The 23,630-nt window shown below is 41.9% G+C and overlaps 2 protein-coding genes across 4 annotated transcripts in view; one reads left to right on the top strand and one right to left on the bottom strand.

Annotated features, from left to right (window-relative positions):
* The first annotated feature begins 6 nt into the window (after positions 1–6).
* Positions 7–15,301, top strand: VPS37B (VPS37B, ESCRT-I subunit). 3 transcript variants are annotated; one of them, XM_009283913.2, is made up of 6 exons: positions 946–974; positions 4,385–4,422; positions 8,692–8,863; positions 9,514–9,596; positions 10,758–13,454; positions 13,655–15,301. In XM_009283913.2, the coding sequence occupies exons 2-5, from the start codon at positions 4,414–4,416 to the stop codon at positions 11,253–11,255; spliced, it is 762 nt and encodes a 253-aa protein (XP_009282188.1). In that variant the 5' UTR covers positions 946–974; positions 4,385–4,413; the 3' UTR covers positions 11,256–13,454; positions 13,655–15,301. The 3 variants fall into 3 exon arrangements, with proteins under 3 accessions (XP_009282190.1, XP_009282189.1, XP_009282188.1); XM_009283915.1 differs by lacking the exons at positions 946–974; positions 4,385–4,422; positions 13,655–15,301 and adding an exon at positions 7–82 and having other exon boundaries at positions 10,758–11,392; XM_009283914.1 differs by lacking the exons at positions 4,385–4,422; positions 13,655–15,301 and having other exon boundaries at positions 898–974; positions 10,758–11,392.
* Positions 15,302–20,724: 5,423 nt separating this feature from the next.
* The window catches only part of HIP1R (huntingtin interacting protein 1 related), a 17,992-nt gene continuing 15,086 nt past the window's right edge, over positions 20,725–23,630 (bottom strand). The window contains exons 29-34 of the mRNA XM_019473274.1: positions 23,336–23,436; positions 22,615–22,720; positions 21,652–21,775; positions 21,426–21,487; positions 21,055–21,243; positions 20,725–20,963 (exon numbers count right to left, since the gene is read on the bottom strand). Of these exons, the coding sequence (XP_019328819.1) occupies positions 20,916–20,963; positions 21,055–21,243; positions 21,426–21,487; positions 21,652–21,775; positions 22,615–22,720; positions 23,336–23,436 (630 nt within the window). The 3' untranslated portion in view covers positions 20,725–20,915. The remainder of the gene's footprint in view (positions 20,964–21,054; positions 21,244–21,425; positions 21,488–21,651; positions 21,776–22,614; positions 22,721–23,335; positions 23,437–23,630) is intronic.

The following is a 23,630-nucleotide window of genomic DNA, read 5'->3' as shown; positions in this document are numbered from 1 at the left end:
AAGGAGCCCCTGTGCTGCGGGAAGCGCTGCCTGCCCCTCTCCCTCCCCTTCTCCCTCCCGGCCTTTTGTTTGCTGGCCCTCGGTAAGGGCGGGGGGGTGGTGGCGGTGTCTGTGCCCGGGCACTGCTCCCGAGCGCTGGGTGCCAGAGGAGGGGGGCTGAGGGCTCGCCGCGCTGAAAATGCTCGGTTTGTACTGAATTAGGAGACACTGACGGACCGGAGGTGGGATCAGTTTTTCCGTTAATACAGCCCTTGTTTTGTGCCTTGGCCATGATGAAGGATTTTGTCAGGGTGAAGTCGGTCCTATTTGTGGTCTCGATCTCAGCGCAACTTTAATTCAAAACAATATGAAAGAGATTTCTGTGTGCCCGAGTTGGTATGCTGGGCGCAGCGAAGGCTGTCAGGCTTTCTGGTGCTTTTTTTTTTGCCTATTTGAAATGTCTTTGTCAGTGTATCAGACTCTTAAGCCGTGCTTTTGGATCTATGCTTATTAAAACAAAATAGAAGCCTGTTTTCTTCCTGCTGCTGTGGTTGTCTTTTACTGGTTTTTCTATATGCCAGTGGACCCTGTGTATTACAGTTCTGATATGAGACTGCTCCAGGTTTATTTGACCACAAATGCTCTGGAAAGACTCTGGCTGTGTAGTCAGCTAACAACAAATAAGATGAAACCATTTACATGAAAATTTTAAAAGAAAGAAATGTGCTGTACTTCTTTGGGTCTTGTATTTATTGGTTTTATTTTATTTTTTTTTTAAATTAGAGGACAAGAGCCCCAGGAAAAAATATGTGGCAATATATTCTTGAGAAAGAAGCTTAGTTTATTAAGTAAAATCAATTATAATTGCTTTCCCTCAAACTAGGATTCCTGCCCTTTTGGTACTTCCGAGGAAATTGCTCTGGATCACCTCAAACCAAATTGTCCAAGTATTACAGATGAAGAGGCCCACTGAAGGTTGAGGCCAAGATAATAAGGTGTCCTGGGGAATTTACTTGCTGCATTATGCAACATTTTGTATTTTGAACTTTGTGTAAATAGATTTGCGAGAGGGGGCAGGCATAATAGCTTTTCATATGAGCTTATATTTTGAGAACTTAAACTGCTGAAGAAACAGATACTGCTGTGATAAGTAAAACATGCAGAGATCTTGGAGGCACCATGGTTTACGTGGGGGCAGGAGTACCCTTCTATATCCAGACTAAATATTTAAGGAAAGTCAAGGGATTATAACGGGCTTAACTTTGTAAAGATATAAATGGGTGCAGTATTGCTGGTTTCAGCGTGACCTCTGACAAGGTACATCAGCAGAAGGCCTGGCTCAGTGGGCTTTTTTTTTTTTTTAATTATTTATTTGTCAGCGCACACTTAAGACTGTAGGTCAGAAGTGACAGAAAACCTCATGACCATAGTAGAAAAGATTCTCTCTCACTGCAAAACTAGACCATATTCTCATTTTGACCCTCCGGTTTTCCTCTTTCGTTGGCAACAGAACGCTTTTAAATTGTAGGGTAAAGTTCTTTGGGCCTGAGGGAATATTTTGTGGTGTTTGGAAAGTGTGGCTAGGTTTGAAGGTATTCAAGCTGTGTGGAAATACGGCTATACTGTCTGGTATAATCTTCTTTTATTGTGTGTGGAGTCTGTTCAACTAGAAATGCATTTACCCACCTTGGAAGGAACTGGCCATGCTCGAATGCTACTACTTCTTTCTGTTTTTGCCTTCACTGAATTGTTTTCTGCTTGAATTTGTGCTACTGGGTCCTGATTTTTTGCTGTGAAGTATGTGGCAGGAAGAGGGAGAGAGGGAAATCCTCAACATTAGGGAGGAATCATGGTGACTTCGCTGCTACTTGTGTAGGTATTCGGTTGTCAGTCCATATGTATCTAGGTTGTAGCGTTATTCCAAAGTCCTTAGATTCGTAATTTCATTGTGGCATGTCAATTAAATCATGATTCCTGAGTCACTTCTCTGAGGTCACTTGTATTTTCAGCGGCAAAGTTGGCTAAAGCTGATTATTCCGTAATTGAAAAAACCTTTGTTCTCCTTGTTGCAAGGGAAACCCGGCTCAAAACCCAATGTTTTGTTCACAAAGAGGAGGATTTGGAAAACCACTTGGCTTTCTTGCTAATAGCTAAAAATAGGCACCTTCCAGCCTTAAAGGGAATGTATTCCCGTGCAGCATTTGAGCAGGATTTGTATATGTCATTGGGGGGTGCGTGTGTGTATATATATCTCTGTGTGCTCATGCGCACGTTCATATTTCGCTGGGGTAATGTGCATATACAGTGTCCTTCACACTGTATCCCCAGGTATGTGAAAATGTGGCATCAAAGAGCTAAGCTGCTGCTTTTTCTGTCTGTAAGGTTGTTTTTGATGCCTCTGGGCTTTTAGTGCTTGAACAACGAACATCTTGTCTGATAGAAAGAGGAAGGAAGCCAATTGTCTGGTACTCCTAGTCTTTTAAAACTGAGGAGGGTTTTTTTTTTATAATCCTTTGAGGTTAATCTCTGTAGTACATCTACAGTATTCATCTTTTTGAAATAAAAGTACATTGTTTATAAAAGTCAACCTCAGTGTGGTAACTCTAAACAGCATAGATGAGAGAATTTGTGACCTGACACTGGTGGTAGCTCAATGAATTTCTCCTGTGAAAATGAGTTTTCTTTTTACCTACTGGAACATCGCTTTAGTAACAGCGCAACATTGTGTTACTGACTGCTAAGGTTCTACTGCCAAAAATTATTTACTTTTCAAGACCTTAATTATATGAAATCAAGAAGTCAGAAATGTATTGCCTTCCTCTCACTCCAGGATTTCAGAGTACACTGGCAAGCACAGAAGGAGTTTTCAAGTGTAGTCCTTTTCTCAAAAGCCATTTGAAAAGATCAGGCAGTGCAGACAGTCCATGTTAAAACTATGTGAATGCATGCCCAGATTTCTTGGATTCCCACTCCCGTCCTAAAACCACATTGTGTAAGTGGTTATGTTCTTGTCTGCCAAACATGAAATTTTGTTTCAAAGTTAGGAATTGGACTTGGTGACAACTAGAGATTTTTCTCTTCCAGCTGAGCATCAAATGAGTAACCTGCCTGGGTCTGATGAGCACAAATTGCAGTTCTGGGTGCCTCTTTGCTCTGGAGTAAACGTTTAGGAATTTCAACTTACCTTTTAACCTTTATTTTGTCATTTTAAAGCTAGTACTTACATAATCAGAAGATCTAAATTTAGCAAATCTAATTACTTTGGACTATGTATTAATATTTATTACCAAACAGATGTTTTAGAAGGTGTATTATCATTCACCAGTACGTAATGAAAAGTACTCTTAAATCTTCTTCTGTAAAAGAAGTCTCTATTCTCCTACTCTGCACCTGTCAGCTCCTGTTTCGGGGGTTAATTTGACACTCCAAATGTGCATCGTTATACTTCTGCAGTGTGACTGCATATTTTATTCCTAATTTACAAGTATGTGCAAGTGAAAGAGAGAATGCGGGAATGATAAAGACTAGAGCAAGACCAGAAAAACCTCAGACTAACGTGGATGTATGCTATGTATAAAGCAATTAAAATGGTGCCACTTAAAACTTCTTTTTATTTATAGCTCCTTAAGAGACTTTTTCTTGAAAGTACCGAGAGACTACTTGCTGTGGTGCTTGCCAAGGCAAGCTTATAATTATAGCAGCACTTGATAGGCTTTGTGAGTAGTTGGGATTTCAGTCGCTCAGACTGCATCTCAGGAGGCATCTGGTCTGGAATTGTTCTTCTGGGAACGTGCTTTTGGATGAACAGGAGTGACACTTCTCAGAGACATTTTGCACAAATAACTCTTGCTGCAAGCCATTATTTTGGAGTAAATGATAAACAGTTAAAATGTTGCTAAGCCAGTACTAGCTTCTGTTTTAATTTTATCCAGCATTTTTCTTCCTTTTTGAAAAGTGGGATGAAACGAAGCTGCAGTTGATGAAAGTAGTAGAGTATCAATTCCCAAAGCAGTTGCTGCTGCCTGTTCTTGGAAGTGCTTATTAAATAAATCCTTGAGTAAAATTATTCAAATTATTTCTGTTAAAGAAACTCACTTTTTAGGCATCTTAAGTTTTGAAGTGCTGCATAAACCATGATTTTTTGTCTTTAATAACCTCTATGTGTCCATGGCTTCATTTTCTTGCAGCACACACAATTTGGTTTGAGTGGTCCACTCAGCGGTGAGCAATCCTTCAGCCATTAAAATCCTTTTATAAGCAGCTCAGTATCGTTGCCTCATTTGTCCCATTCAGAATTCATAGTGAGAGCTTAGCAGTTAAAAAAAAAAAAGCGTATGTTCTCTTTAATATTGTCCTGTCTCATTATGTCTCATGATTCTGACTGGTATTTCTCATCTGGTTTCAGATTAATGTTTCCTGCCTGTTGAAGTGCTCATGACCTCGGTAGTCTTGTTAGCAATTCTGCTAGTCACATGCTGTTTGCTTATTTCTCTTAATAACTTTTTTTTCATTGCACTTCCAGTAGGCAGGTGAACATCTGCTGCAGTAGCAGTTCCCTGCTAGTACACATTTTTGTTGCACAACGCATCTGACAACAAAATAACTTCTGTTGGATTTATTCCTTGCTTGGCTATTGTCTTGGGCTTGTGGAAAGCTGTGAATGGATGCTGAAAGCATGCCTTGTGCTGCATTGATAATCTCAATAGACTGGTCTTGCTGTACTGTATCTTTGGCCCTTGGATGATTTTGCAACAGGGTTTTTTTTGTTTTAAATTAGTCAACATTTTTTGAAAGTTTTTCTATAGGGCTTTTTAGGCTAACTTCACAGTGTTTGCTTTTCCGATTCCTTGAATTAACTTCTAAATGCAGTGCAACAGTTGCAGAAAAGTTTTACGTGGACCTTAACATCAATGCCAGAGATTATTCTGGTTTGTAAAATCGTGACTGTATTCAAGTTGCATTGCTTTGGGATTACATTTGTTCTATTTGTTGTGAAATAGAATTTACTCATTCCACAGACTTCAAGCTTTTTTCAGTGACGTGAAGCATTTAAAAGTCCTGAACAGGTGGACGGGTTTTTACCAGCTCCTCCTTAAGTTTTGTTAAACGTCATTCCTAAGTTTACCTTGTATTTGAGGAACTGTTTCTTCTCATGGTTTTGAGTAAGATTCAATTTGAGTTTCTCATCTCTTCAACTGTCCATTTTTAAAAGAATTTTACACGGATTAGTGCTGGAAGTGAAGACTTCAAGAGTGACACTTAAATTGATCATTAAATGTCAATCATGTTTTTTGTTCAACTCTGTAGAAAAAACGTGCCCTTCTTAGAAGTGCTGTAATATGGAAAAAGTTGAGTCAGTCTTGTGTAATTTCAAGCACTGTAACATAAAGTGCTATTACGAATACCTTAACTGCTTTCAGTTTTAAACCAAGAATTTTTAAGAGTTTCACTTAAGTTTGGACTAGTCCATAATTGCTAGATATCAGATGCCGAGGACAGGAAAGGATGTCACTCTGTGTTTGCTGTAGGTAGGTCATAGTATTGATTTTTTTTTTCTTATTTTTACGAGTCAGGTACATTATGACATGCTGATATTTATTCCTCTTTACACATTTGAAATGATGTTACAGTAAAGTTATTCAGAAAATCATTGTAGAAAGTTAGGTGTTTGCTTCCTCCTTCCCCTCCCTAGTCCTGTTGAGAGACATTATGACACTTGAGGCAGGAGAGTTATTTAAAAGTAGTGTTTAAAAACACCACAGAAGCTTCATCTGACTTAAGGAAGCTTTTTCTGTTATTCTGTCTGTTTACCTGGAGTTCTTCCTTCTCCTCTTTATTACGTATGATTTCAGTAAAAGGTTCCTTTTCCTGGGATTTGTGCTCTTGAAAGGTTTTATAGGTTTGTGTCCATTGGCTTTTTTCTCTCTAAGGGAAATGTACATGTTCTTCATCCTGAAGAAAGATCAAAGTTCACTCATAAAACTGGTCTTCCCAGACTGACTGCGTAACTGCTTTGAAATGAGAGTGTCAGCCTTGCAAGTGGTGAAAATACCATCACCAGATCAAATTGAAGTCGCTTGAAGGAAGTAGTTTGCTCATTAAAATGGTGAAAGAGGAGAGGCATCAGAAACCATGAATCTTTTTGCACACAATCTTCTTTGGCTGGCAGTTCAGAAGACAGCTAGTTAACAAAGCTTGTGGTGATAGCAGGTGATTTGGTAAGAAGCTGGATGCCGGTAATTAAGCTGTTAAATCATGTGTATTTTAGTTCCCTTCATAATTGTTTGAAAAAATGTAAAATAGGGGGACTTAGGCTTTCTGAAAGCAACAGTCTTAACAGCATTGCATCATATGAGAAGAAACAAATGGAAGCAACCAGTTTAATTTAAATTATTTTGCATCGGATTCAAAAGTGAGAAGAGAGGATTTTCTTTTTATTCTTGGAAAGGATTCAAGTTGAACTCAAGCATAGGGCTGGAAGCTTGTTTAGGCTTGATGCAAGAATCGAGAAGACAAAACAGTACTGCAAGTACAGTTTCTCTGATTTTCACAATTTGGAATAGAGTTTTATTTTGATTGATGTAGAATTTAGGACTCAGCATTATCCTTGACTTGATTTTTTTAAAGTGGTTTAGCAAGAACAAGGTGAGAGAGAGTAAAATTTTGGTATTTGAAGAGCAATATCTGGGGACAAAGATGTGTTTAAGTAACACTGAGCCAATTTTGAATTTAGCAGATTAAAGTAGTATATAAATATTTCAAAAGGAAGTAATTGCTTTCAAAGACACTGTTGCTGCGCTTGGAAAATATTTGTACCTGATGCACCCAGTCGTGTGCTTAGACTGCCAAGAACACCTGAATTCTGATCCTGTCCTTTTCTGGGGCTTTTAAATAGCTCATCTGGGTTTCCTCTTTCCTTGTTTCTGAGGTGTGGCTCTCCTATATCCACCCATGAGTGTGAAAGGAAGAAAGCACTGTACTCTCTTTGTTTGCACTGAATTCAGTGCAACTGTCCGTAAATAAGAACTGTTATAGCTAAACAGGAATAATGTGGGCTAGAAGGGGCATATTAATGTAGGAGGTCACAAAAAGTGTACCAAATGTTTAGTTGATTTTGAAGGCAGCTTAATAGAATCGGTCTGTTGTGCCATGGGAAAACTATCCCACTTGTTGATTCAGACTGAAAATCTGAAATCAGATCCCTTGCCCTTTTTTTTTTTTTTTTTTTTCCCTTTTGATGTCTGAATATTTTAATGACTCTAACGTGACATCCAGGGCAGACTTCCCCAAACACTCAGCTTTCCCAAAGCTCATGAAGACTGTCTTGATAAAATCGTGTGCGTGTGTGTGTATGAGCAAACTCAGAGTCTTGCCGAATCTTGGTTTTCTGAGAATTGTCATTTGTTCTTTAGGAACAATGTCTTCGGGCTAGGATATGTTAAGCAGAAGGATTAAACTGAAGAACAATCCTTTGGCATTAATCCAGGATTGATTTAACATAGTTGGGGAAGCATCTTCTGGAGAAGGAACCGTAATGATGCAGTCCTTGTTTTTTGCATTTTAATAAGATAAGAGATGACATTCTTCTGCAGTCTCATTGCATTTTACTGCTGGGATTCAGCCATTTCTTTAGGAGCATCTGTTGCTTTATCTGTCAGTGTTCATCATGGGGGAGTGGCAAGGGTGGTGTGCGAGGTAGAGATGAATAAGCATCAACATTAAATAATGAGTAAAAGTTCATACAAAGCACCTTCAGGTAGCAGGGCGTGAATGTAAAAATCTATCTCACAAAGCTGTGACAGCCAGCAGGTCAGACCTCACACAAATTTGTGACAAGAATTAGAAGAAATAGGGGTGACATAAAACTGCACTCCTCTGCCACTTAGCAGAAATGTCTAAGTGAGCGCCCAGAGACTGGTTTCTACACAGTAACCACTGCCCTACCGCCGAGGTGAAACCTGCCTTTTGCAGGCAGTTCAGCACAGCAGGAACCCGGTTCCTGTTCTGATCGGGCAAAAGCCGTTCTGCCTGCAGGAGTGTTCATGGGCACCTCTGCCCCCTCTCAAAGGAGAGGGCCGTTCTTAGGAGTCCTTGCCCACAACACAGACTCTTCAAGTAATTACCATTTCCAGCTTGGAGAAGAAAAGTGTTTAATGAGCGCTCTGCTGTACGGGGAAAAAAGTGTGCAGAAAAGTGACTTCAGGTCAGTATTAATTCCTGTTCAGGAAGCGATTCATTCACAGGTGCTCATAGCTGAAAGGAGGTATCCTTATTCTCAGTGCAATTCCTCTAAAGGTCTTTCCCCCACGAGCTTCAACAGTCCATTGTCAGTTTAGATGCTTTCAACATGCTGTTTGCGGCATAGACCACCTTATTTCTTCTCGATGATAACGCTAGTAAAATAGTATATTGGTAGAGCAGTAAAAATACAGTTTGTGAGAAAGGATTTTGCGTAGCAGAAAGAAGAGATCATGGAAAAAGAGCGCAATAGCTGAAGCTGACCATACCCACCAAAACAGTAGACATTCCCACTGTTCATAAAAAGTCCAAAAGTATTGTTATTAGTTGCAGGTCCAATACATTAGTACTAATTTTTACAGAGAGCTTGCTTTTGTTGTTTATTTAGAAGTTTTGAAATTCTCATATTGTCTAAATAACCATTAGTCTTGCTTAATATTTTCACTGTCATTTCATGCACTTTTTTTTTTCCAGGCCCAAAATGTTCAACACAGCAAGGACATGACTCTTGCCAGCAACCGCAGTCTGGCAGAAGGCAATCTTTTGTACCAGCCAAAGTTGGAGTCTTTGAAATCAAATTTGACTGAAAAATATCGAGAGCTGCAAGTTCTTTTTGAAGCATACCAGATAAAGAAAACAAAACTAGGTAACGTTTTCTGTTGACCACTATGATTTGATGGTTTCTAAGTGAATGTAAATCCGTTGCACGTATTTTGTTTGTTTTTTCGTGTCTCATTTTTAGCTGTGTGAATTAGGTTACAAAACAAAATGTCATTCTCGTGTAGTTCTGAAATAGATAGTGCTTCTAATGATTTATTAAGTATCTGTTACACCTAGTAACAGATACTGTGGATTCTTTCTATTACTGTGTGGCTACTTACCTATTGTTGACCTACTAATCTCTAAATGATCAAATTTGTTTACCTTGCTAAAAAGCAAACCATAATTTGCATTTTCAGTGATTAATCATAAATCAAACAGAATATTGCCTTTAACTTTCTCATTTCATACTGAATCATGCAGTATTGTGTGTCTAATACTGCACTTGCTGAAATGCTTTGTCTTTCAATATTATAAATATATCATTGTAATTAAATTTCAGCTTTTAGCACTCTGACAATATTCCTAAACTACTTAACATATTTTCTTACTGTAGATCATCCTGTCTAGAACAATGGAGTATGCTAGTTGTACATATGTGCCTTAAAAACTTTTATGCTTGCTGAGGCTGTATAGCTTCAGTTAGAAGTCACTTAGAGCCAGCTGTCATTTACTGTTGGTTTTGTGCCATTACAGACAGACAATCCAGTAATGCCTCACTGGAGACACTGCTAGCGCTGCTTCAGACAGAGGGGGCTAAGATTGAGGAAGACACAGAGGTAATGACAGTACACTTCAATTCTGCCACTTACACCCCTTACCGAAGACTTTCAATGCACATAGCTGCAGTGCAGTGTTGAACGTGTAATAGACTAAAGGGATATTTTTAAGAATATGGTCTGGTCTCTGCTTTGAACTTCAGTGAACAGTCATTTGGTTTCAGTGAGAATTTTTTTATCTGAGTAATTTTTTTACTCTTAATGTCTTTGAAGTTTAAGAGAGAAAATGCTCCTTTTCAGAAAAGAAAGCTTTGGCTTTCTTTTCTTCTCTTCAGAAAATAAAGTTCCTTGGCATTGCCTTCAAACTCATAGCGTATAAATGTGGAATATTTTTTTTAATGGTGTTTGCCTGGTATATGTATTAATCCACTCCAGATGTCAATTAGTAACCTAATGAAAAACTGTGCCTGCACTGTTTTTTCTCCAGCATTTCCGGTGAAATATTCCATTATGATTTCAAAGTATCTGTCTAGGTGCCAGTAGTCACCACTCGCTGTGATACAAGTGCTTGAAGGGTGGTCTGTTTTCAGAATAATGGAAGTGTTTGGTTTTGTTTGCTGATTTGCCTGTAGGATGTTCTCTATAACTACATAGCACGTTAGCATCAGGGGAAAAATCTTGCTTATTGGCCCTGAGTTGTGATCACAAAAAGACATTCCCAGGACAAGTTGAATTTTGTGATTATATGTATGGTCACCTCTCTTAATTATTAAATATCATTTACCCAAAGCCACAAGTAAGCGTGAGTATTAAACCTCGCTTAGCAATAATCTGTGTCTCTGTACTGAGGCTTGCAGAGCTCTCAGTGTTTCTATTGGCATTGCAAGCAGTACTGAGCTGTAATTCAGCTTAGCTGGCAATCTGGAAAGCTGTTGAACTCGATTTGTTCCCGTCTCTGATGATCAGGGGAATGTTCAGAGCTAGATTCAGATGTTCTTACTGCTGTTGCTTCAGTATAATTTTAAGCAAAAATGATGCTTAACTCCCAATGCTTCTGAGTAATAACGAATTCAAAATTCTGCTCAGAATTCTTAGTATGCCAGTCATCTTCCATATGCAAGCTGGAAAATCACAGGCAAAATTATGCTATTTTTAGGATATAAGCCATTTAGATTCTCTTGCAGTATGCCGTTTTCTAAGAGATTGTTCCATGTTTGACAGAATATGGCAGAAAAATTTCTTGATGGTGAAATACCACTGGATTCCTTCATTGATGAGTACCAGAGCAAGCGTAAACTGGCTCACCTGCGACGTGTAAAAATTGAGAAGCTTCAAGAAATGGTGCTGAAGGGACAGAGACTTCCGCAGGTTCAGCTGCAGGCTCAGCCGAGAGCACTCGAGACAACACCAGCACCTCAAGATTCCTACACTTCGGATGCAAACACTCCTTCAGTTGTGCCCCGACGAATACCACCCCCTCCACCTTCTTCAGTCCCAGCAGGACGCTTTCCTACTCCGTTTACTGCAGCCATGAGTTCAGGACCAGCTCTTTCTTATCCAGGTGCTCCGTATCCTCCTCTCCCCCCTCGACCAGGAGTTCAGTCTGCAAGTCAAATGCCGCAGCCAGGATACCCATCTCAGTTTGCACCACAGTATCCTCCAGCTCTTCCCCAAAGACCAGCACGCCTTCCACCACATCCTGGCTTTATCCTCCAGTGAATATTTTGGTGCGCCTAACTTATGTATTGGTGCTTATATTTCCTTTTTCTCCCCATCAGAGACTTAATGTAGGCAATGGAAAGCCTCTGTTTTTTGCACAATGGAGTATAAAATCTAAGCTGTGGCACAGAGGTTTGCCATTGCATTTGGTAAATGTGATTATTTTTGTTTTCAATTATCAGTGACAACAAGGTTTTTCTAGGAAGATGATAGGGTCTAAATTTTGTAAATCCATCAAATTGCAAAACAACGTACAGTGGATTTCCTGACATTACAAATCGAATCACGCTCTGAATTCTTTAGTGATGGTAAATCAGCATCCTCTTCTGTTCGGGTGTATTCCCATCACAGCTGGATGTATGTGTGGCAAACTGGGAGCTATTTGTCTCTCTAAAGAATTCTCTGTCAGTGTCAGTGTTTGGATAGTAATGACCATATCTGAATACTGGGCAAAGAGTTGCAATGGACTGCATCAGCATCCTTTGCAGTGTGCCCAGACAACGGCATTTGTGGCCAGGTGCACAATGTTTTCAGAGCTCGCTGAGCTGAAACTCTTGTCAGAAAATGTTCTGTGGTTTTTAGACAGTAAAAGTTACAAGAGTTTCATTTCTACATTTCAGTTGTTACCTTAGACTTTTCATAATAAAAGTATATACTCCTCCCACTCCTAAATAGCTTGATATCCTGAAAGTCCTGGTCTCTTGAAATTAAACTAAACTGTTTGTAGAGCCAGTTTAGAGTTTTATAGAAACTTTACCAGGCATTTTTATTTCCTTGCCTATTAAGACTTTCTTACTTTTTTTTTCTTTTCCACACCTTGGATACAGAAGTGATTTTTTTTTTTTTTTTTTACACAGGTGCTTAGCTTTTGATATATGATTCCAAGAACCTAGGCAGGGTATTTTCTTAATCAAATACGGGGTTTTCACATCATGCAATTGCCCACTTGAAGCTCCGCAATTTCATTTTGTCCCTCAAACTCAGTCTCTTGCTTGGCAGAACTATTTTTAACTTTCCCATTTCCTTTAGTTTTGCAGTTTTTGGCACGCATATCTATCTGGAATTTGCAGTTAACATTTCTCTGCAAGCAGGCAAAACAGCAAAGCATTTTGAACTCCATGGTGGCTATTTGCATCTAACATAATCCATTCTTGACGACTTATGCCACTGGAGGGGGAGGCTTTTTAGGGGAGCTCAGATTTCATTCTCAATGTGACTCTTGAAGCCTAAGGTGCAGACACATGCTGGTATTTTAATCTAGCATTGGGGGAGGCAAATCTTAACACTTGTTGCTTGCACAGAACGTGTCCATAAATTCATTATCAATTTCTCACATCCAAACAACTTTCAACTAATTAATGGTAACTTAAGAAACTCACAGTCCAACATCTGTCATAGCACCTGCATTATTTCAAAACGTTTTCATACCATTATCCTGGAATGCACTACATCGTTTGGAAGTCTGTACCACAACCAGCATCAGTCAAAATAGAATTACCTATTTTTTTTTCTTTATGTAAGGCCCTTGACTGTCCCTTAATCATTTCCTCTGGAGTGTGGTGGTTGCTAGCAAATACTAACCTGAAATTAAGCTCATAACAGGAAGCTCTCTATTCTGAAAATACGGTTATTTGGCTTGTTTTGCCTTCTGAAGACAAAGGGCAGAAGGCTGGTCAGTGTTACTGGCATCTGAACCAATTCCCCAGTGTAAGTCTGGAAAGTTTCTATAGATGGGGGATTTTGTGAAACAATGTGCATTGGATTTGTTTGCAAAGTGTGTTTTTTCTGTAATCAATCTAGTGATGGTACAGGATGTGTTTTTTTAAAAAATAGTGTAATATCTTTTCTTGGTATTATTTTCTCACTGAAGCTTCGTATAAGCATGGTTAATTATGACTCGTTTCAAAGTAATTTTGCTGTGCTATTAGTGCTGGTATTTGGATGGCAACTGTTGTATCTGAATGCTAAACATAAGTCTGCTGTAGAAATGATTTGTGTCCTAGAAAGAATTAAAGTGGGTGGGGGCTACCAGGGTGGTGACCGAGTACAGAAATTTGTACTTTGAGCCTGCTACACAAAAACTCTAAAACACTCTCAAATTAGTTTTGCTAACATTTAATAAAAACAACCAGGTATATTTTACACTTATCAAGTGCCAACTTTTTTTCCGAGGGTTGAAAATCCTCAGAAGTGATGGAGGTGACAGATAAGTGTATTGTGAATTTGCACTGCATTTTATGTATCTAACTTTATTGGTGGTAGTAGTCCAAAAATATTTTTACTACTTGTTAAATTTTCTGTCTTTTGGTAACTTTTGTGATAACATGACCTTTCAGGGATACTTTATCTAAAAACAAACTCTTGTGCAAACGGGTTGAAAATCCTCAGAAGTGATGGAGGTGACAGATAAGTGTATTGTGAATTTGCACTGCATTTTATGTATCTAACTTTATTGGTGGTAGTAGTCCAAAAATATTTTTACTACTTGTTAAATTTTCTGTCTTTTGGTAACTTTTGTGATAACATGACCTTTCAGGGATACTTTATCTAAAAACAAACTCTTGTGCAAACTAGATACAGACAAAGCTAATGCAATTTTTCTGTCTGAAAGCAAAACAATGCATTATTGTATATGCATGTGGCTGATGTGCCTTAGGATCACTACTTGTGATTGTAATACTAGGATATTAGCGTTTTTATAATTTGAATGGCCATTGCTTAACTCAATTTAAGGGCTCTTCAAGAGCACTTTCTTTTACAAAAAAGCTCACCCTCATACTTCAGAAAAAACAAAGGCTGTATCTGCTATTTGTAAGCTTACAGTTGCCTTCACTGATGGATAAGTTTGAACATAGATAATGTAACTAATGTGATGTTTCAGTTATAGCGATCTCATAACTGAAATCCAGCTGCTCATGGAAAATGTTTTGCCATTAATTGTGTGTGTGTGCGCACAAACTGTAAATATATACTTGACTGCTGGTAATGTTTAAGGGTAAAGGAGAAAGATGACTGTGGAAAGCTGTTTAAATCCTTTCACAAACAAATGTTACAGAACACTAACCCGAATGAGTCGGGCAAGAGGTGTGTCAGTGCTTTCGACCTGTTGCCCTTCGACAGCTTCTCCTGTTCTGTTATAGCTAATAAATAAATTCTGCTATGGCTAGGATGTTTAGAATCATACTAATTTGCACTGTTTATAAGATAGTGAGATTCAAATGCCATAGGCAAGCTGGGACTTGAGAGGGGGTGGCTCAGTATGCTTGCCAAAATATATATATTATTATGTTGTCTTGAGGATTTTTAATGTCTGCTGCAAATAGCATATACTTCCCCAAAGCAATTGGAGTGGAGAAAAATCTTTTAAATACGATGTGTCACACGGCTTTAGAGTGTTGGTAGCATTGAAAATGCTCTCTTTGGATGGCATTACTTTCGCCAGTCGTTCGTGTGCAGTTTTCTAAGTTATGACTAACTCAATTGTATGTGGTTAGGTTGGTTGATTGATGTTCAGCATCGAATGGTTCAAACTCAAGGATGAGTTTCACTGCACTTCAGTGCTGTCTTCTAGAGGAAGCGGAGTCAGTTGTTCTAGCACAGCTGATCCACACAGGTCACCTCTGTACGAGTGACCCTGGAGGGACTATATAGAACATACGCTTTCATGTGATGCCAGGAGGCAGAGCCCTGGGCACAGTCCGGTCATGGGTAGCCGTTACGTTTAGTGCCCCAACTTCCACAACCTCAGTCTCGACCCCTTTTGGGACTTCTCTGCCCTCTCAAACTGGAATAATGACTTAGATACAGAGCTCGAATCGACAATTCCTTTAGCCTGAATATAGAGCTACTTGGCAAACATTGAGTTCTGAGGAGGTAGAGTCGTCCTGCACCTGAACAGTTCCTCTGTGTAATCCTGGACAGTCTAATAAAGGGGCGATTTTATATGCCTAGCAAGTTGTGAAACGTACAGTGGATTTGTTTGCATAATAAGTCTTTCTGTAATCTACTGTGGTCTGATTTTAAATAAAATAGCGTATCTCTCTTGGTGTCGTGTTCCTGTTGTGGCTTCATTTAATCACGGTGGAGTTATGTCAGTGTTTTTCAATACTAATGGTGGTTTTTACGTAGCAACAGATGTAGGTGAATGTAGAACATAAATTTGCAAGAAAATAACTTTATTCATGGTAAATCTGTTGGTCCTGTTTTTAGTGACTGGACATAGTGAGTCCATTTTGTATGTAGCTGATACAGGATAGGTATGCTCAGATTCTGCACGTTGTAGTCATGGCAGCGAAGTAGATGGGCTGTCTTGCCAGGTAGAATCCCTTTGCTTTTGTTTTAGTTCCCTACAGTTACCTGGGATAGTGGAAGTATTTAGAGTCTTCATCTGGAAAAGCTGAAGAAAGGGGGAAAGCCACTTGTATTTGTTCATAGAGGAAAAACTTAGATTTCAGCCAAGTCAAGTTAGGAGAAATGAGTCAGCCAGAGTTATTTAGGAATATGAGTCAGAGGGCAAAAAAGACCTGATGTCATTTTCTGTAATATCTGTCGCTTGAATAGCAATGTGAAATACAAGTCCTACTGCAGAATGACTGATAATATAGGGAAGAAAATCCCTTTTTTAATTGTTTCTTGATCCGTTCTATCTGTGGTGCCTATGGAGATTTGATAACCTGCTGCTGATGCAGAAATAGGAAACTACAGATGAGGAAAACTTGCTGTGCTGACTCAGTGCAGGTGGGCGAGGGAAGGGGATGGCGTTATGTAAAGGCTGCCGTTCTTTAACTCGGCTCTTCTAAGAATTTGCAGCAGCGCCCGTGTTTTGCAGCTTGAAGAAGGTGCATGCGAACCTTCAACAAGTGCCTGTTCCGAAACTGGGGTTTGGATGGCCCTTCCCCGTGGCTCACGTGCACCGGGAGATCGTTCTGGGTGGGATCGTTCCCTGTGCAAAGGAGAGGTAACCCAGTATGGTCAGACCTTGCCAGGTCGGGGACTCGCATGTCAGTTGTGTAATGGATAACAAAAAAAGCAAAAGTAACTCAAAAAAGGCAAGTGGTGTGTCGGTGATACACTGGCAGTATTTCACGCGGTCTTGACTTGTCCCTTCTCTTTGGAAGCTGGCGTCAGAGGCCGTGCAAGCCTACGCAGATCCTTCAGTAGCACTTGTTCCTGTAATTTGAGTCCTCTTCTGGTTGTGTATTAATCAACCCTGATACAAGTCTTTTACAGGCATGTCTGTTCACCTCTCTGAGACTTTGTCACTCGAAACAAGGCACGTGTTGCTGTGCGTTCTTTTGAGAGATTCTTGTCTCAACTGCAGTTTTAGAGAAGCCCTATTGAGACTGGTGCCCCAGCTCACCTCTTGTCCCTAAAGCAGGCTGTCCCTGGGCTCTCAAACTCACCTGAAGCCAAATCTCCATTTTTCTCCCTGCCTGCAGGACAAATTGCAGACTGCTGAGGCTGGAAGACTTGCTAGTGCATACCTTGAACCCTAGATCCTGCTGTAAGCTAAAGGCTATCTTTTAGTACTACTTATTATCTCCAACCTGTTCAAGGGTGCTTTTTCTGCACTCTTGTAGATGATGAGTAGGAATTATATTTTCCTTCAAAGCTAAAAACGTTTCCTCTCGCCACATAAGCTAATTCCACACCTTGCCACGTGCCCTTAAATTTGCACATTATTCTAGCAACCACTTAGCTCAGGATGGGCTAATTTCTGAGATGCCTTAGTCTTGAAAGAAGCCGGCCGCATCCCATAAAGGATGGGAGGTGACAAAGTAGCTGCAGTTCTCGGCACTGGAACGAGACCGCCTGGTTGAGGAGAAAATGCTGTTGGTGGAGAAATGTGGAAATGTAATAATGCCCTTTGGGCTGGTGTGTGTATTAGTTGTCTCACGCTACCAGCAGCGGTAGATGGTTAGTAAGGGGAATACGTACCATCTTTGTATTTTTCTGTTTTGATTTAAACTTGCATACCTGTGAGGCATTCGTGAAATGATTGTATTAGCTGATATTTCTGTATTTCCCAAGTCATTTTTCTGATTGGGCTGTTCAGGAAATACTGTCACTAAAAATAGTACCGCCCAGATGCACGTAAGTTGTGCCTTAGCCACTGCTACCAGCAGGTGAGGCGCAGAAGGGAACTGACCTACCTTGCAAATGGGTGGCTGCTGTTCATGGCTTTAATTAAGGGCTCTTAAAAACACACTTTTACAGAAGCTTTTTTTACCTGACTTCCTAGAGCATGTAAGGGCAGTGTTTTCTATTCATGTGCTTGATTTCAATGGACTTTTTTTTTCCCCCAACACTTGTGTTTTGTAAACTTTGCTCTCTATAGCAATGCTGTTACTGAACTTTGTGTGCTCGTGTTCAAGCTAATTTGTGGTTACTGGAGATTTGACTGCTGAGGGAGCCAAAGGGTGGGGAAGGGAGGGCTTTGATAACAGGCTGTTTGAAAGCTGCTTCAAGAAAAATAAACTGTACTGTACTAACCTTGGTGGAAGGGAGCAGAATGTAATATTTCACAACTTTCACTGGGTTATTTTCCATTGCTTTTGTTACAGGTACCGAGTAAAATTTATTCTCAGTAGCACATCAAGTTAAACATCTTCCTCTCGCCACAGATACAATAATGGTATTTAAAAGTCATTAGCAATTGGATCCTGTACAGCAGGATGTCTTGATGGGGGTCTCAAAATAAACCTTTGCATACACAGTTTGCAGTTGTGATTTTTTTTTTTTTTTTTGGTCTGCTACAAATAGCAAATACTTTCCAAAAAGTATAGGAGTTAAGAAAATCTTAGCCTGGCCAGTAAGCTTAATTTTGGTATAAAAATTACTTTAGCACATAGATCACACTTTAAGTGGCCTTTGGAGTTTGTTTTTATTTTTGCTGATATTTTTTGAGACTTTGTATGTGCTGGCCTGGGTTGTTTTACCTGCAGCCTCTGTAAGTATCGATTTAAGTAAATCATAGTGAACCAGCAGTGGTGTTGAACAAGTTACGTTTACCCGTAGCATCATTCTGCAAGCCATGTTTTACTTGATTTTTGATTTCTTTAAACTTTAAATATAGCTGTGGCTAGACTTACGGCAGTGAGATTTAAAAGTTAGCATTCTTGATTAATCAGTAGTTCCATTATGAAATGCAATGTTGTGAATGGTTAGGATGACGTCAGTCTCCCAGCAAGTATATCTTTATCACCATCTATAAATAGACTGCGAGCTACTGCGGAAAGCGCTTCCTTGTACCAAGAGAAAAAGTTTCTGAAAGTAAACAAAACTCAGAAGTACAGAGCTGGCCACGGTCGCTGCTGTGTCTCGATCAACATTGTCACGCAATGTCCCGAGGGACACGGCTGGGTAACCCTCTCCCAGCTCTCCTCTGCTCCTGCTGTAGATAAAGAGGTTCTCTGTAGCTTCATGGAAAGGCTGAGAAGGATGTAAATCTTTGGGTTGGAGAAGATCTCAACATAACTCGCAGGATTAGACCGGCTGCTCGCCTTGCCCAGTAACACCAGTATTAACACCAGAGCCTTTTAATGTGGAACACGCTTAACACATACAAGTGGTTGGGAAATGAGAATTGTCGCTTGCTACGCTGCCTGTAGCAGTTGCTCATAAAACTGTAAAGTCTGTTTTGTGACATGTAACCTTGGAAATCTTACGTCATTGTGAGACTGCTACGGAACTAAAATAAATAATAAATATCTTATAAATGTGTTCTCTTGAGATACAGCAACTTACAATTCTAGTTAACTGCTTTATAGTCTATTGTTAATCATAGGAACTAAGAGCCATGGTTTTTACTATGGCTTGTATGAAATTTGCTTTTTTTTTTTGGGAGAGAGGGGGGGGGGTGTCACAAAGAATTGGATGAAAATGTTGATTCCAGGCTTTTTTTTCAAAGGGACCCTCACAAATCTCCTCTTAAATACCAGGGAGCTGTGTTTGCCCTGTTGTGGCCATCCTCGCTGAGCTCCGAATGCTTCAGGCTTCCCGTTTCACTGATGCATCCAAGTTGCACCAAGAGGCACAGTGACACTCGGCCCTGCAGCTCCTCCCAGGTAAGCATAGAATAAACAAAATCCATGTTTCTTGCAGGTGTGTGCCAAGGTCCTGGTGAGCAGCCGTGAGGCTGCAGGTAACGGCTGCCCCAGCTGGAAGGCAGCACTGATCTTGCACCCATGCTGCTGCAGCTGGATTGCTTTTTTTATTTATTAAAGCTGCTTATGTTCTGTAAGGCTGCCAGGCACCCCGGTCACCAGTGAGAGCCATGTGGTGAGCGTATGCAGCAGAAATTAATGTCCTACTCTGCCCTGGGGAGCTGCTCACGCTGGGCAGGGGGTGGGTCTTGCCTATACACACATATAGCTCTGTATAAAAAAAAACCCCACCACATACACACACCTCCCACCCCTCAGTGGGCGCAGGGCCACATCACACATCAGTGTCCCCACACACCTCAACCTGCCCCGGTGCCTTAGCTAATTCCTTTGAAGCACTTTATTGCCTTTTGCTGCCCCATGATTCAGGGCCGGCTTGCTTCAACCAGCAGAGCCTCGCGCCATGGCCCCGGCACCGGCATCGGCACCCTCCCCACTGACAAGCTGACCAGGGACCGCAACATGTATTTTAAATATTGCTTCTTTAATAATCTACATCATGGTAGTAGCTCCAAGGGAGGATACAGCTGACAGGGTTTTTCTTCTGCCCCCGTGTCTCTCCACATCAGTAATTCCTTATTGCTGCAGACTTCTCTATCCCCCGGCTCCCGTAGGCCACAGTTAGATGTAATTCTGCTAATTATCTTAAATATAAAACATAATGCAACTGATCCCGATGTTGCTGTAGTAATAAAAAATAGAAAAGGAAAAAAAAAAAAATGTTTGTATCATTATTGCCAGTGTGTGCCAGTAACTGCTTTTTCCCTTACAAAAGCCCTGCTCCTTGTGCCAGTTAAGACTAATGACTCCCTCTCCACTGAGGGCCGATCCCACGCCGAAACAAAGTCAAATTATTCCTCAGGCTGAAAAAGGGGAATTTAAAAAATGGCTGCGAGAAAAGCCCAACAGTTTTCCTTTAAAAACAGTTCACAGTTCTTTGAAAGGGTCTGAGCAGTACAGTAGAGAGCTACATTTACTGAAAACTTCTAGTGCTGATAACTAATGACTCCCTCTCCACTGAGGGCCGATCCCACGCCGAAACAAAGTCAAATTATTCCTCAGGCTGAAAAAGGGGAATTTAAAAAATGGCTGCGAGAAAAGCCCAACAGTTTTCCTTTAAAAACAGTTCACAGTTCTTTGAAAGGGTCTGAGCAGTACAGTAGAGAGCTACATTTACTGAAAACTTCTAGTGCTGATAAAGTTAAAAAAAAAAAAAAAATTAACCCAAAACAAACCCAAATTAAATTAAACCAGAAAGCCGGTTTTTTTTTTTTCAGGCTGGGAGGAGGAGGTCATCCTGCGCCGCCCGGGGAGCCAGCAGGAGCCCCCCCCTGCTCTACGGATATGAATCAAGTGAAGAAAAATAAAAAATAAAAAAAAATTTTTAAGAAAACATCCAGTTTTCCAGGCCGGGCGGTGAGGAGACCCCCCCCCGCGCATGAAGGCACACCAGCGCGAAGGCAACACGATCTGTTGGAAACACAGCCAGCCCCCACTAGAAGTTCGCCCCGTGAGGCGGGTACGGGCTGGCATCTCGCTCGGGCTGAAACGAGAGGGAGATAAAGCGAAATATCGGTCACGCGTGCTGTGAACGCACCCCAACCCCGTGTATATTTACCCCCTGGGGACCCTACCTCCCCGTGGCCGGGCTTCTGGGCCAGGGGGGGCTTCTTGAGGATGCCTCGCCTGGGGGCCGGCGCCGGCTTCGCCTCCTCGTCCTCCACCACATCGTAGGCCCCGGCCAGGGCGTAGTGCTGCTTCCTCAGCTCGCCCAGGCGCACCCGCTCACCCTCCAGACGCTTCTCCAGCTCCAGCACCTTCACCTGCGCCCAAACAGCCATCCTGGGCCCTGTGCACCCCGGGGGGGTGCGATTCCCCCCCGCGCCATCTCCGGGGGTGTGGGGGGGGGGGGCAGAAGAAGGGACACCCCCCCTTGCACAGATCCAGATCAGCACCTCAGCCTGGCCCAAGGATGGCAGCACCGAATCCACCCTCATAGCCATACCTGTGTTTCCATCTCTTCCTTCTTCAGCTTGATGAGGGACATGCCCGAAAAGTCCATGGTGTCTGTGGGGAAAAGCGGGGGGGGGGGGTCCTCGCTGAGCGCACCCCTTGCAGAGGACCCTCACGTGCCAAAGCGGAGTCAGTGGGGCACCTCAGGATGGTCACTAGGCCAGAAAGGGATTTGGGGTGGTTTTTTTCTCCCCTTTCTTCGTAAAAAAAAATCTCACCTTTCTCCTCGATCTGCTCTTGCCCCGACTTGGTGGAAGCCACCACGTTGGCCGCCATCTCGTTGACGTTGCGCGAGCACTCCTGGAGCCGGCTCAGGTTCCTGCTGCTCTTCTCGGCTTTCACCTGGAAAGAGCACGGGGATGGCTGTGGGTCCCCACCACGGCACCTCCGCAACCAGCTCAGGGGAGCCCCCAGGCAGCCATGTTCTGCATGAGAGCAGAGACACTGATCACACCATGTCAGAACAATCCTTGGGCATGAAAGCCCAGGGATGAAAAGGACGGACAGACAGACAGACACATGTTTATTCTTGATGATTCCCATCACGGCCAGACAAGGTGACCCCCTGCAAGGCCCTTCAGCCCCAGGACACCAAACCAGCTCTGCTCCCACCTGAGCCAAGCACACATGGATAAGCAGAATCGGTGAAGACAGAGCTATTTTCTTTTTTTTAAACATGCTGTTAGTTTTAAAACCATCTGCTGTAGAAAGCAGTATGGGTCCTCCTCCCCCCAACCTGCATCCCCATTTGCTCACTGAAACCTCTACACATCACTTTCGCCCACACCAACAGGAAAGGTGGCAAGGACCAAAATCCATCATTCTCAATGCTGGCTCCTGCAGTTGCTTATTTGGGGTTTCTCGTTAGTTATTAACATTTTCTTTACATAATCAGCTTGACAGGAGGAAGATGGGAGGTTTTACACATCTTCATTTCTGAGGCAAGTCCTGCTAGGTGTGGAAATATTAACGCAGGTGAAGAGACATGGATTAAAATCACAGACTGACTTGAAAATAGTAAGAGCTTCCCTTCCTCCCTCGCTGTGGGGGGAGGCTGCAGGACTGGCGGACAGGACGGCCACACACTGCTGCCCGAAAGCATCTGTGGGACAACACCGTGGGAACAAAATTACCTAAAACGTGATGAGCTGCATGCAGACAGTCCCTGCTGGGACACTCACCTTGGAGGCAGCCACCAGCTGGGCCGTGCTGGCGGCGATTTCATGGGAGCAGACGATCAGTTCTTCGTATTTGCCCGTATGCAGGACGACTCTGTCTGCTGACTCCCTGCATTATGGATCAGAAGGGAGATCATATTAGAGATACTCGCTGTGCACTACAAAGCAAGTGCAGGTTATTTGCCTCCTATACCCTTAGAAATCAGCACCAGACCCTGAGCCAGCAGCTTTGCCTGTAATTATTTAAAGCTCATTTACAAAGCAATTACTCAAAGCCCAGATCCAGAAGTTTTGGATGGGTGTAAAATATCAACGGAGGCAGGATTGTGTTTCCATAATGGAATGGATGAGATTTTTAAAGCTTTGTCCAAAAAAGCCTCCACATTTCCTACACTGGCACAGGGCTACCCTACCCTGATCCCAACCACCCCGTCCACGACCATCTGAGCAGCAACCAGGACACGGAGTATTTGATTGCAGCAACTTTCACATTTTGCAAACAGGGAGGAACTGGCAGTCCCTGTTTTGGTGACCGTGTGGTCTGACCCAGGCTACGATGCTCTGTAAGGAATTAGCAACAATGCTCCATGCAGACTCAGCAGTGGGACAGTTCGGGTTATCGGGCGATGGAGAAGCGTGGGCCAGCCCCGGGCACAGCAGACGGAGCCGTGCTCGGAGAGAAGCCTCCCGCAGCGGCCGTGGGAGAGGTCCTGGGGGTACCTACACAAGCTGCGTGGCTCCCCAGCCCACCGCCTTGGAGGCAGAGATCAGCCCTTCGGTCCAGCGCGAGTTCTTGGCATAAAACTCCTGAGTTGTTGCTGCCCCCTGTTGTTATGAGAATATTATGGCCTGTATAAACTTGTTTCTAATATACCACAGTATATAAATCCATAAATCCATCTAAAATATAACAATATATAAATTCATATATAAAGCCATAAATCAAGGGATTGGCAGCATTTCTGTGTCCTTCAGACCGCTCTTACTGGCCTGCTTAAACACAGATCGAGAAAATGATC

Source organism: Aptenodytes forsteri, unplaced genomic scaffold (genome assembly GCF_000699145.1).
Source record: "Aptenodytes forsteri isolate BGI_AS27 unplaced genomic scaffold, ASM69914v1 Scaffold118, whole genome shotgun sequence".
NCBI lineage: Eukaryota > Metazoa > Chordata > Aves > Sphenisciformes > Spheniscidae > Aptenodytes > Aptenodytes forsteri.
Note: the sequence above shows the minus strand (reverse complement) of the source record. Positions and strands in the feature narration are given on the sequence as shown.

Bases quoted from the DNA above. Each gene is read 5' to 3' on its own strand.
- VPS37B (XM_009283913.2), top strand. The intron at 8,864-9,513 runs GTAACGTTTTCT...GTGCCATTACAG, and splicing joins GATAAAGAAAACAAAACTAG to ACAGACAATCCAGTAATGCC. The intron at 9,597-10,757 runs GTAATGACAGTA...CATGTTTGACAG, and splicing joins AGATTGAGGAAGACACAGAG to AATATGGCAGAAAAATTTCT.